This window comes from Anopheles stephensi, chromosome 3 (genome assembly GCF_013141755.1).
Source record: "Anopheles stephensi strain Indian chromosome 3, UCI_ANSTEP_V1.0, whole genome shotgun sequence".
NCBI classification, from domain to species: Eukaryota; Metazoa; Arthropoda; class Insecta; order Diptera; family Culicidae; genus Anopheles; species Anopheles stephensi.
Genome location: NC_050203.1, coordinates 24,565,025 through 24,577,818, shown reverse-complemented (window position 1 = coordinate 24,577,818; position 12,794 = coordinate 24,565,025). Strand labels below are relative to the sequence as shown.

The window sequence follows — 12,794 nt, the reverse complement described above, 5'->3', positions numbered from 1 at the left end:
TTACCTATCGGCTATGATGAACTGACCGATACGGTTAACCGCAACACCGGCCAAACAGTCAAACTCGCCATCTCCGTTACCGTACTGGCCGAACTCCTTGACGAAGATGCCGTTGGAGTCGAACACCTGGACGCGATGGTTGGACGAGTCCGCCACGACGATACTGTTGTCCGGACCGACGGCGATACCGCGCGGCCACGTGAAGGAACCTGGTTCGCTCCCCCGACCTCCTATCTGGAACAGCTGCCGGCGCTTCTGCAGGTACTGCGTCCTAGGGGACATACCTGCTGCCCCGGGTATACCGGCTACTGCCGCTGCTGCCGTAGGAGAGGTAGGGGAGCCTACCCCGTTTTTTGAATCATCGTCCGAGCTGAGTAGATCGGTCTGGCGCAACGGCAAACCGAGGCTGAGTCGCCGGGCGGCAGCCGAAGCCGACGCACTGGACGTGGACGAGGAGGACGACGGGGACGAGAGCGAGGATGATCCTACGCCCGACGAAAGGCTGGACGAGCTGGGTGTATCCTTCGAGTCTTTGGTCGTTCGATTGCCGTACTTGTTTTTGAGGTACCGGGCCCAGGAGCTGAGTGCGGCCCCATCCTTATCGCCACCGGAGGCGCTACTGTTCCGTTCCGGCGAGGTTCACGGGACTTGAGGGCGTGTGTCGAGCGGCTGCGGGACAGGTCAGCTGGTTGCGAGGCAAGCGAGGACGATGCTCCGTACCTGTGAACGAACGTACGAACGAACGGAAACGCAATCAGTGTCGCGTAAACAGTGGCGTGTTTACCCTCGGAGCAAGCTCCAGAGAAATGTCAAAAATAGCTACTGTTTACATTTCGAAAATTGGTCGATTGCCCAAGATGGCGCATTTTAGTGTGTTTAGTGTACTTGTTTTGTAGAGTGAGTTGCACGTGTAAAGATTTGAGAAGGCTTTCAAACAACTTCGTTAGATGTTTCAGAATTCATATTGAACAAATCGAACCACATAGAATAGTCCTGAGTGTGGGACAATATTTTGAGACGAATTTGATACGGGTCCTAAAGTGTGGATTAAAGTATGTTCAGAACTGATTGCCAAAATTTAAATTTTCTTCCTTGAATGAAAAAGTTTCAAATCATACCAAAATCCTGGTGCTATGACCATTGCTCACTCACCTCGAAGCCAAATAGGCCGATGGCGAATTGGTTGTCGGTGATACGGGCTCATCCTCCTCATCATCATTACCAAAGTTGTGTGACGAACGGCTACGGGCCAACCGATTGCGACGGTCCTGCAGCGCGGTGAACCGGCTACGCCCGCCCGCCCCGTACCGACTGTCCGAATCGTCCGTTGCCTCGTCCTCCGGTGCTACCACCGCGGTGCTTTTGCTCTTGTTCAGGAACCGGCTCGTATATCTGAAAGTATGGAACGTGTCCTACAAAAAAGAACGGAAAAGCGAAAAGCTAGTCGCACACGGAGCAAGCAGAAAGCAAACAGTTTACCCAGAACCGCTGCCATATTTGTTGTCCTCCGGTTCGGCCGCATGGCCAGTGGTGCGTGAGCGCAGTGCCGACGACCCCGTACTGGACGACCCATACTTGGGGCTTTCATCCCGCTCGTAGTGATTCTGGCTACGGTAGCTGGTCGGGCTCGAGTACCCGCTGGACGTCCGCAGCTCGTCACGCGAGCTCTTGCGCGAATTCTCCGACGAGTCCTGGCGGGACACGCGTCCAAACAGTGGGCTGCTCGGTGTGTGCGTGTCGTGCGCGCGTGACGACACCGAGCTGGACGTGGTGGTCGTGACCGGTGAAGACCGGGCAGCAGTGGGCGCCGGAGTTGCCGCTGGCTTCTCCTCCTCTTCCTCCTCCTCCTCCTCGGATTCCTCCTCGGACGATGTTTCCTCCTCGGAGCTGCTTTCCGATTCTTCCTTCTTTTCCGGCGCTGCCGGCGCTGTCTGGGGCAGGAACCGGCTCTGGAACGGTTTTTTGGCCGTCTCGGTGCTGGTCGCGACTAGCGGTACCGTTACGCTGCGCGTTCTCGTTCGCGTTCTTGAGGATCGTTTTGGGTTTCACTTCCGGCGGTTCGGTGGTGGTACGCGTGGACGGTGGCACCGGCGAAGCGCTCGAGCTTTCGCTGGACGAGTTTGATTCGCTGCTAGCGGAGCGAGTGACCGGTTTCTTCTGCGCGGCACCCGTGGCCGTTTTGTTGCCCACGGACGATTGTCGCGAATTGCGACGGTTCGATTCCGAATCATCTTGATCACTATCGGCCTGATGATGATGATGATAATGATGGCGAAACGCGATGAAGAACGTGGTGGATGGTGGTGAGCAAACATTGTAGAGTCGAACCGATGTTGGAAAAGAAGAGGAAAAGAGAAAGAAAACACAAACGTGGATTATGAGCGGCGAATGACCGACGTCGGCGAGTACTTTTGGGGCATCAAATCGTAAGGCTTTATGTGAGGTTTGAATGACTTTCCCAGGCAGGGTATAGGGGCCTCGAATATCCGGCAATGAGCTTAGTTTGAGGGCTGATTGAAGTTCTTCGAAGCGTGTTATTTGTGGCATGTTGTTTGAGTGGAGTGAAGGTTTAATCTGCCAAGTCCTGCTAGAATGATCTGTGTTACCTAGGTGCATTCAATTTTCTTAGAGCGATACCAGAGTTCTATTTTCAATTTTAATTCAAATTCAAGTGTCAGTACGGTGCAATGTTTAATGATGCTTAATGCAGAAATTTGGTTAAAAAATTAATCCAGAAAACGATATGAAATGTACACGTTTGGTACAGAATGAGAATGAACAAATCACATGAATGAGAATGAGGGAGAGAGAGAGAGATAGCGCTCGCTGGGACACAAAACAACAAAAATCCCTCCAGGATCAGTCCAGCTTGGGTGAGATCTTGACGATGGTTTTGGTTTTTGTTCTTTTTTTTGTCAATGTGCGTGTGTGTGTGTGTGTTTTGAGGACCAATAGGAAACACCAACCGTCACAAGCGCTTCCCGTTGCCATCACCGTTGCATCTGGCTTCCACGGAACGTACACCTGTCTGACCACAACTGTTGACAGCTCAACAACATTCCGCTTGAACTGTTTGGTGCACCTCGGTTTGGCTTCTAGTGACCATTGACTTCTAACTGGGCGGTAGCTATAGTGATCGGTGTGAGTGTGTTTCGAGTTCGATTGTGTTCGATGTTTATATTACGGCCAGGTTTTGTAACGCTGCCACTGCCGCCACCGGGTTCTAGCCCCGGAAACCCGGAAGTTGTTGTTGCTTTGTTGGTTTTCTGCCGTCGGTGTGCAAACTCTGGATGCATTCGTTTTGGTGCCAGTGGTTTTGCACATGTTGGATGAAGCCCCAGCTGGCTACCAGAGCGCAGTGACCACATGCTGAAGCCCCTAATGAATTCCGCGTGCGGTTCTTTGCGTTGTGGTTGGTTCGGAGTTAATCTAACAGTTCCGGGCAGCGCATACGCGGTTGTGTTCACAGTTTGCTGACGTGGAAGAAGTTCGTTTTAAGCCACCCCAATCGTTCGTTTCGTGGCTTTTCGATATCGACGAGTGGGTGGGTTATCGTGTAGAGAGTTGGGAAAGGTAAGGTACTGTGTAGACACGTGTTCTAGTTGCTAATAATACATGCTCGCGTTCCTCATCCAGTGAGGCACATCTTGTACTTCTTCTCTTTACTTGCAAATGTCTTAGAAAGTATGCCCATCGGCAGCGGACTAATCAGCTATCTCCAAAATTCCACAGTCTCAGGCATATCTTCACCCCGAGAGCAAGCGTTCTAGTGTTTCAAGTGTGTTGTTTGTGTGTAGTTGGGTGGGAAAGAAGAGGAGAGACAAAGAAGAGGTGAAGCTCGGGCGCACGGGCGCTGTGAAGTGGGGGGGGGGGGGGTTGGTGAGGTCTCGTTTCGTAGGATCGCCTGCCTGTGTCACTATAATGGAAGAACGCCCTCCTAAAAGGGGGACACGTTTACTCTTCATCGGATCTCACCTCGACGTGGGGCGATGAGCGACGGGCCGGTGACGTTGGACTGTCGCTGTCATCGCTACCGGCTGACGTTGGAGTTGCGGTACGGCCTGCCTTCAGTGCTGACACCCGGTCAGCCGCTGGTCGTTCCGGTTCCGGGGCCGGTGGCGATGTGACACCCGTCGTCTGGGTCGTCGTGTTCGAACCGGACGCTCCCTTGTTCTGGCGCTTGATCTTCGCGATCTCATCGTCCTCCGACAGTTGGCGGGCGGCCGCAGTCGGTGGACCGGTCTTGGGCTTCACACCCAACGGTGAAGGTTTGTTCAGGGTGGGTGTCGTGGCCGGTGAGGCTTTCTTCTCCTTCTTGCCCTTTTCCTGGTCCTGCAGACGCTTCATGACGCGCGGCGAATCCATCAGGCGGAAGATGCCACTCAGCGGACCCTTGGCGCAATCCTCCGTACTGCTAACCTTGTTGCGTTCCTTCTCCAATTCGGCCGCAGACTTGGTGTTCGTCTTGGACTCGTTGTCTGAGTCGTTGTCGAGTTGGTGAGAACGAGCAAAGCGAGAACGGAACCGGCCCTTGCCGGTACGACTGGATGAGGTCGTATCGTCATCGTAGTCGTAATCGGTCGTACCCCGTCCGTAGCGCGATTCTCCACCATAACGATCACGCTCCTGCGTTACAGGTTTCGGTGGACGCTCACCAAACTTGCGACCACCGAGCAGTGGTTCCTCGTCCGCATTCCAAGGCTGTGCTTCCTGCTGCTGACGGAACTGTGCGGCCAGCCGGTGATCGCTCTTCGAACGCATCAGACCCGGACCAGGACGGTGGCTGCAGCATGCCCTGACTTTGGCTCGTAGCTGCCCCACCATGGTTCGGCAGGTTCAGATCACCGTACGCGGACACCTCATTGATCAGCTTGTTCGGATCGATGTTCATGATGAAGCGCACCTTCCGGCTGTAGTCCATCGTTTCGCAGTCAAAGTTCCGGATAAAGTCAACCGTGCGCAGAAAGATCTCCTTCGTGTCCATCAGCTCACAGTCGTCCCATTCGACCGAATCGTTCATGTACTTCTCCGCCAGGTCCGCATTGCTCTGAATGTTGGCGATCTCCAGCTCAAGGTTTTCCTTCAGCGTAACCACATTCTTCAGCTCGGTCGACATGTACTTGTCCATCTCGTGGCGCAAATGATCGGTACGATCCTTCAGTGCCTTCTGCAACCGGCGATAGATTTCGTCGATTTCCTCCGACACGCTCGTGCAGTTGTTCTGCAGGTTCGATGCGTTCTTCTCCACCACCGCCAGCACCTCCTTCAGACGGTGCAGCCCACGCCGGATCTGGTTGTTGATGCGACTGATCTCACGCCGCAGTATATCCATGTGGGCACCCTTGCAGTCCGCACAGATCTTCTTGTCGCAGTGCACACACAGCGCACAGTACGCCTTTTCCGAGCACACGTTGCACCGTTCCATCACCTGACCTGTGGAGTGGATGGAAGGGGAAGATGAGCAACAACGTTTCCATTACATCTGGTGACGGTGCAAGTTAATGGCCGGAGGGGGCGAGCGTGAAAGCGAAAAAACACTTACCGGACGTCGGGTCTGGCAGTTCGCCAGTGATTTCGATGTGCAGCTCGAGAAACCGCTGCAGGGTGACGTTGGTCGGGAACCCCTGTACACCCTGGTACGGTATCCGGTGCTCGGCACGGCATTCTGGACACTTGACCTGTGGAGGAAGAGCGTGGGGCGAAAGGAGGAGAACGACCGAAGGGAAGAAGAAATTTAATTATAGTTTTGCAAACAACAGAAAGCGTTAGCAGTAAACATTGACGCTTAACGACGACGTGCTTAATGGGTAGAAAATGGGTAAACAGTTTGCTTCCATCTTCCATCTAGCCCATTACGTTACGGGTTAGATGAGCTCAATTCCTTTTATAACACATTTTCATCGTATCTGCTCTAGCCGGGAGCTATTATTTGTGACGGTTTATAATACGGTGCCAGAAATTGCTCAAAGGGCATATACATTTGAAGGAAATTGCTGCAGGTATTAAACGTGAATTAAATTGTTGTTTACAAAAACAACCATCTTTCATTTATCAAGGCAAATATTGTAAATTTTGGAATTCGTCCAGATTTTATTAAAATTTCCTAAATTAAAAGTTCCTATCGCAACCGTAGTTTCACAAAATTTAAATGAACTTCTACATTTTTTTCACTGCACAAAAAATGTCCGACTTGAAATTGATAACCCGATAACCGTCCATGAGCTGCTGCTGCAATCAAACGGGGATAAAACGCCATTCATACTGGCATACAACGGCAAGCATTTCCCATACGTGTCACAATGTCAACCGTATAACGCAAAACATTTTCAGGAATTGATTTGTTGAGTAAATCACCCTCCAAAGCACACCCAACCGTTCCACCGCAAAGCCCGCAAACGGGGCAAACGAGTAGCTGCAGTCCACCCACCATCCGAGGGAGTTCCGGTCGTTTCGAAATGGCTTCGATAGTCCGCAAAATATTGTCGACCGAGTACACGATATTGGGTTTCATATTTTATTTCTTGGCCCTTGGGCCGCCTCGGGAGTACGGTCCACCATAGCAGCTCGGATGAGGTGATGCTTTTCCCGTTGTGGTTTGTAGTGAGAAATTTCACACACACACACACAAGCACGCATACACATGCTGCTTGAGTGTATCGCAGCAAAGAAGGGAAGAGGTGTCTGGTGCCGACAGATGCATTGAGACTGAAATTGGATTCCAACGCTCTTGTGTGGCAGCATCGCCCGCAGGGAAAAATATTGCATCGGTTCGCATTGAAGATGTAACCATGGTTCGTTCGGTTGTTCGGTCTTTTTTTTTGGGGGAGGGGGAAAGAAGGTTTCTTTTGTATGCTACACACGCTACATACACTCTGCCGGAAAGTGTGAACTTTCCAGCCGGGCAAATGCATGCCGCTGACTGCTGATTCCGGTCGAATGCATCGTCCGACAGTTTGTTCGCATTTTATTCGATATTCAGTTATCAGTTATTTGAAGCATACATTTGCTTCAAATCGCTAGAATTTCAAATCGCAAGTGAGGGGGGGGGTGGGAGATGCTATTTAATAACTCAAAATGGCAGTGCGGACATAAAACAGAAAAGAACACAAACCAGTATTTAACTCGAGTGCTATTGAACATTCCCTTGGTGAACCCGTACCCGATGGTACCGACCGGGAATGGTTCCTCGTTAGCATAAAGGAAGTTCGCTTTATTGTTCCGTTTATCACACTTCAAAATCTTTCCCCAGCACACGTCCGGGCAGAGTGCCAGCAAACGTAACAGCTGGCCAGAATGACGAAGAAGCACCTGGCGGAAGTACTGGCACACTTACCTGTCGCTTGACGTAGTCGATCAGACCGTCCATGCACGGTTCCATGCAGAACGAATGCTGGCATGGTAGCAGCTTCGGGTTGCGGTATCGATCGAGACACACGCAACACGTGAGTAGTTGCTCAAATTGCTCCATTTTTCACTGCAAGAGAATGGTGAAAGAAGAAGAAGCAGAATAAGAAATTCCGCCCCAACCGTAGGGACAGGAAGAAGAAAGTTAGTTGAGAGTATTTTTTAGGGGCGAAAAGCATTTGGGACGAACAGCGTCGAAGGTTTATAAATAGGTAACCGTGCAGTGGGAAAGAAAAACGGCACTCACACATACACACACACACAGACACAGTCGATTGTGGCAGCAGTGCACGAGATACACTTTGCATTATAAAACACTCATGCATACTTATATTCAATTTAGAGTAAGAGGGGAAAATAGACAAAAAAAAAACCACCAGCAGGGAAACCACTTGATGATAATCTACTCAGGGCGAGAAAAAGTTTCCCTACATCGATATTCCATTGATGAGATGGAAACTCTTCATTGCGTTCAGATCAAGGTGTGGTGGTACGCTTGTATGGAAGGATAAACTTCAGAAGAGCGAGTAAGTGGATCAAACATTTGATTTGTTGTTAGTGTTTCTTCTGAAGGATAAATATAGATTTTTATCCTTTTTTTTCTTTTCATTTTTTCTTCATTAGTGAGTTGAGTGTTCCACTTAACTGTTTACTAGCTTTAAATAGTTTTTGCATAGTTTTTGCGAGTAATTAAACAAACATTATCTTGCATGATTTTTAATGAGTTGCTACGGGTTTTTTATTGTTTACAAAAATCATTACTCTTCCTTTATTGTAGAAATGATATAAGCCTCTCAAATAAAATGAAAGGGATTTATACAAAAAAAAAGTTAATGTTACTCTTGTCTTATTTCATAAAGTAAGTTTCTCTTAGAAAGGAAGGGATGAAACATGTAACTTGTAAATTAACATTATGACGCTTTAAGTGTTTAAGTGTTTTACGTCGTATTTACTAGTTGATTTTAATGCCAGATGCCTATGCGGCATTTTCAACTTCGAGCCTCCTCAATATTTTCCATGGAATAGTTTGATTCATTCACAAAAACTAGTCAACATAAACATCGAAACTCAACAACCACACTAACAACACTGACAAGGCCATCCATCCCGATCGGTTTTCCACTTCAGTCTGTTCGGAGACGTTTTCCGTGACGCGCGGTGAAAAATAAAGCTAAAACACCAACAAGACTACGCAAGCCGCAGCCGGACGCAACGAAACAACATCGTCCGTTTTGATTTTGTTCGAGAAGTTTTGTTGTGTTTTGTTTTTCTTTGGGCCGTTTTTCATCCACCCACGGTCATACATTTTCATTCATTCGTCCGGCAAATTTTTCGGTGCACAAATCCGTAATACAAATATAGCACTGACGACAAGCAAAGCAGCAGGCAGTGTAGCAATAGAACCAATGACGCCAGATAAATCAGGAAATGTGAAGGAGTCTTTTTTGCTGTGTGTGCTGTTTTGCTTTCTGTTTCTGGTAAGAGTTTATTTGCATCAGTGGACGTCATTAATCGTGATAAATGGAGCAGTAATGCGGGTCCACCACCCACAAGGTGGAATATTTCCATCGTTGAAGCTTGTTAATTTGTGATTCTTATCATTTTTTAAATTAAATTGCTCAATCCTTTAAAAGTGGAAGAAACAAAAACAGATTCTTTTCATTCCCGATAGAGAGGAGAAGTATATCAAATCAATTGCTTTTCGCCAAGTACAACTTGGAACAAAACAGAAACCCCATCATATGGATGCAACAAATCATAAAGTGGTTCCATCAAACATGGTACTTGATTCAATTTTCAAATTGAATGAAGTAAAACTTGTAAAACCAACCACCATGCCCGGTGATATTGCAGCAGCCGGTTGCCCTTCTTTTATTTCACATTCTGGGCACAAACCAGCCCGGCGAAGGTACAATAGCGCAGTGAAGTTGGGTGAAAACGGTTGGGAAAAGTTTCCAACTACTGCTGCTAGCTCCTGACATGATTATTAGCTTTGTCATGTGCAGCTGCAGAACCGGGCTCAGTTCAGTTGCAGTTACCCGGCATCTACATGCTCCATACACCGTGTACGTGTGAACCGCGAACTCTACTGGAAATGGTTCAGCAGATTTCTTTTTTATTACTTTCGGTCCATCTTCGATACCATTGTGTACTGTCTGTACATGCTTGTTCTTGCTTCCGTTTTCTTTTTTTTCACCCTCTTTTATGCCGACAGATGTATGCAAAATATGCAATCGGAAGCAGTCACAGCTGCACATTTTCCGTGTCTGCATTTTAAATGGAATGCGTGCCCGGAATTGGGTTAGCGCGAACGGAAACCCTTTTTCCATATTCTGCCCTTTTTGCCAGTGGAGTGTTTCCATTTCGTGAAGATCTATTATTTTACAACAAGTTTCTGGAAGGAGCTCATTTTTCCTCAATGTCAGAAATATACTCCAGAAGCACTGCAATGCATAGCATGCTGTTTGCGTTAAAGGTCTGCTGGCAAAAATTTCACCCAACACACACAACTTCGACACGCATCTGTCTTTTTTCTATAAATAATTCACCGATGAGATCAATGCTGTTCACGGTCAGCGCGGTAAGCGGTTTTCCAATTCCAATTCATTAGGTACGGGTGGGAAAGCTGGTGGAAAATGTTGTATTGGGGTTGAGTATGGCAATGAAAAGCAGTTTACGATTTGTTTCCATCTCGAAACGCACTCTGGTGCCCGCTGGCCTGCACGTCAGCTGCCCGTGGTTGCCATAAAACTGCCTTTAACGAATGTCAATTTGTGCAGTCGATTCTGTACCCGTTGTGCGTCAGAAAGCGCTCCTACGTTCAAGATCGTTTGCAATGCTTTGCCGAGCAAAAGTGGAGCAAAACGTGAGATGTTTTACAATTTTTGGCTATTCTAATTTTGGGCAAACAAAAGTCCTTCAAACCGGATACGAGCACTGTTTTTTCGAGAGCGGCCGGGGTCTTTGAACTGCTCGTCATGCCCAGACAGCCCAGAACAGGCGTGTGTGTTTTGACGAAAAGTACGATTAGGTTCAAGGTGATGCGTGTGCGTTTGTGGTGTCAAGGACTTGGGTGTTTATTTTTTATTTACAGAGAGAGATATACGGGTAAATAATGTCAGCGGAAACAGGTGAAGGATTATTGAAATATAGATGGGAAATCCGGCTGTGAAAATGACTTGGTACATTCGGTGACAATGTTGACATCTTATTGCTACTGCGGCACTATGGGATAGCCTTGAAGATATTACGAGATAAAAATAACATGTTTTGTGGATTTAAAAAAAGAGATGAAATTATTCTGATTTCTCTTGACTTTAAAGTATCTCAAAAGGACTGAGTGACTTTTTCAGTTTATTTGTAATAATATGTATTATTTTTATTTGTGACAATACATTCAAATTGTTTTTATTTTCTGACTGCTGTGTACAAAACTTAAACAACAACAAACCTGAGTAACTAGCAATTGAAATAGCTTTAATGGTAATAAAGTACCAGGCGCCTCCATCAATGAATTTAATATTAAAAAATTGAGATCAACTTCTACAACTATAAAATACATAAACTTTTTTTTTAATTGTTTATCAGATTTATGGTCATGTTATAATTTTGTGGTCAAATTCGTAGAAAAAAACGTTTTTTAGAGTACTGGGCGCCTCCATAGAATAATTTAAACTTTTTTAATTTTTTATCAAAAATTGAAGGATGATAAATTAACGTCAAGAAAGACATTTAAATGGCACCAACTGATTCAAAAAAAGTTTTCTCCATGGCTATGTTCCTCACTTGAGGCACTTGCAGTTGAGTGCAGCTGAGTGTAACCGACTTAAATTATTATGAAGCAAAATTCGGCGAGAACATTGCTCTTAATTTCTAAGGTCCATTTTATAACAATTTGAACCATCATGACTCCACTGTGCAAGAGAATGCCGATTCGAAACTGTTCTCAACCGGCCCTGCCTGGTTGGCACAGATGATCGTCACTCATCGTACCTCGAAAAACACAACCATCATGTCAAAAATACACAATGCTTGTTTACCTCGGGCAAAGCGATCGCACGTTACCGTGACGTATGACTGCCGGAACTATTAATAGCACCGGGGCACAATCATTAGTCACGTTCGCAAATAAATCACCAATCATCCATACGCCGTTCACTGTTCCTTAGTCTAGTGTCACCTTTTCTTCTGAGTGTGTGTGTCTGTAAGGCAAAAAGTAATCCCCAATGCTACCTGAAACCCCTTGCCTCCGAAGGATTCACCCCCTCAAACGTTGACGACAACACAAGTTCCTTCGCAAATGACACCGGCACTTATCCGTTCACACCTTCACTCACACAAACCGCTCGCGGTGGAAATAGTCACTTAGTCCAACCGGGCGAAACGCTCGTACGCCACGGTACAGCATCTTGCGAGGCTTCAGCACAAGACAAGAAGCAGACGGGTAAACAACACTATCCCTGAGGGTCTGTTCTGGCGGTGGAAAGTTCTCTGGCTGGCACACAGAACATACGGATGGGTGCCGTTATGTAGGAAACCAGGTGTATGTGTGTTGGGTCGATGGTGTTGAAGACACTGACTGGCTAACACGGTGTCGGAAGAGTCGACCGTTTCTGATTGCGTTAAGTGAATCGCCTAGCGTAGCGACCAAGCAATGCAACCACCCGTTGCAGTTTAAACTTCACCGAGACACACTGAGACCACCAGAACCGAGCGATATAACTTCTTGCGTGTTACACACATGCACACACTCACACATACACACGAGGAATCACTAGCAAGAATTTGCACCGAAAGACTTCTTCCTACAGCGCATCGCAGTTGACCGAAAAGTAGAGCATAGGGTGGTAAAATTTTCATTAAAGCCAGTTCACCGGTTGCTCTCAAAATCTGAACAAAAACGGGCTAGAAGATGAAGTTTCACACACACGTACACCTAAGGCTCACGAAGCAAGCTATTAGCGAAACAACATGGCAAGCAATTCCCCATTAAGCACAGTAACTAGCGAGCAGCACAGCTTTCTTACAGCCTTGTATGGGTTGTTTTATTTCTGTTGTGGCTTTTCCCTTCAATTTTCCTTTCGGACTTTAAACTACTTTGGGCAGCAAAAACACCACTCTTGCAAAAGCACATCAAATTCTTCGCCCTAGCGTCGATGCATTCCTGGATGTCTGACCGGGAAAAAAAAAACGTACTTGTACTTCGTTTGCGTTTCGGGTGACGGTTGTTTCTTTCCCACCGAACGAACACTTCCGGTTCCGGATAGGTTTGCAGTTTGTAACTTTCACTACACAATATATGTTCTCGAGTTCGTTTCACACCAAATGTTCGATTTGCTTCACACAACTATCTCGACCGGCGAACGTTAGCACGAGCGAACGGAGAAAAG

At 47.3% G+C, this 12,794-nt stretch overlaps 1 protein-coding gene across 1 annotated transcript in view; it reads right to left on the bottom strand.

Annotated features, from left to right (window-relative positions):
- The window catches only part of LOC118511367 (RING finger protein nhl-1-like), a 36,859-nt gene extending 24,268 nt beyond the window's left edge, over positions 1-12,591 (bottom strand). The window contains 10 exon segments of the mRNA XM_036054345.1: positions 5-638; positions 641-720; positions 1,153-1,392; positions 1,480-1,985; positions 1,987-2,247; positions 3,976-4,776; positions 4,778-5,433; positions 5,543-5,678; positions 7,334-7,474; positions 12,432-12,591. Of these exon segments, the coding sequence (XP_035910238.1) occupies positions 5-638; positions 641-720; positions 1,153-1,392; positions 1,480-1,985; positions 1,987-2,247; positions 3,976-4,776; positions 4,778-5,433; positions 5,543-5,678; positions 7,334-7,468 (3,449 nt within the window). The 5' untranslated portion in view covers positions 7,469-7,474; positions 12,432-12,591.
- Positions 12,592-12,794: the final 203 nt, after the last annotated feature.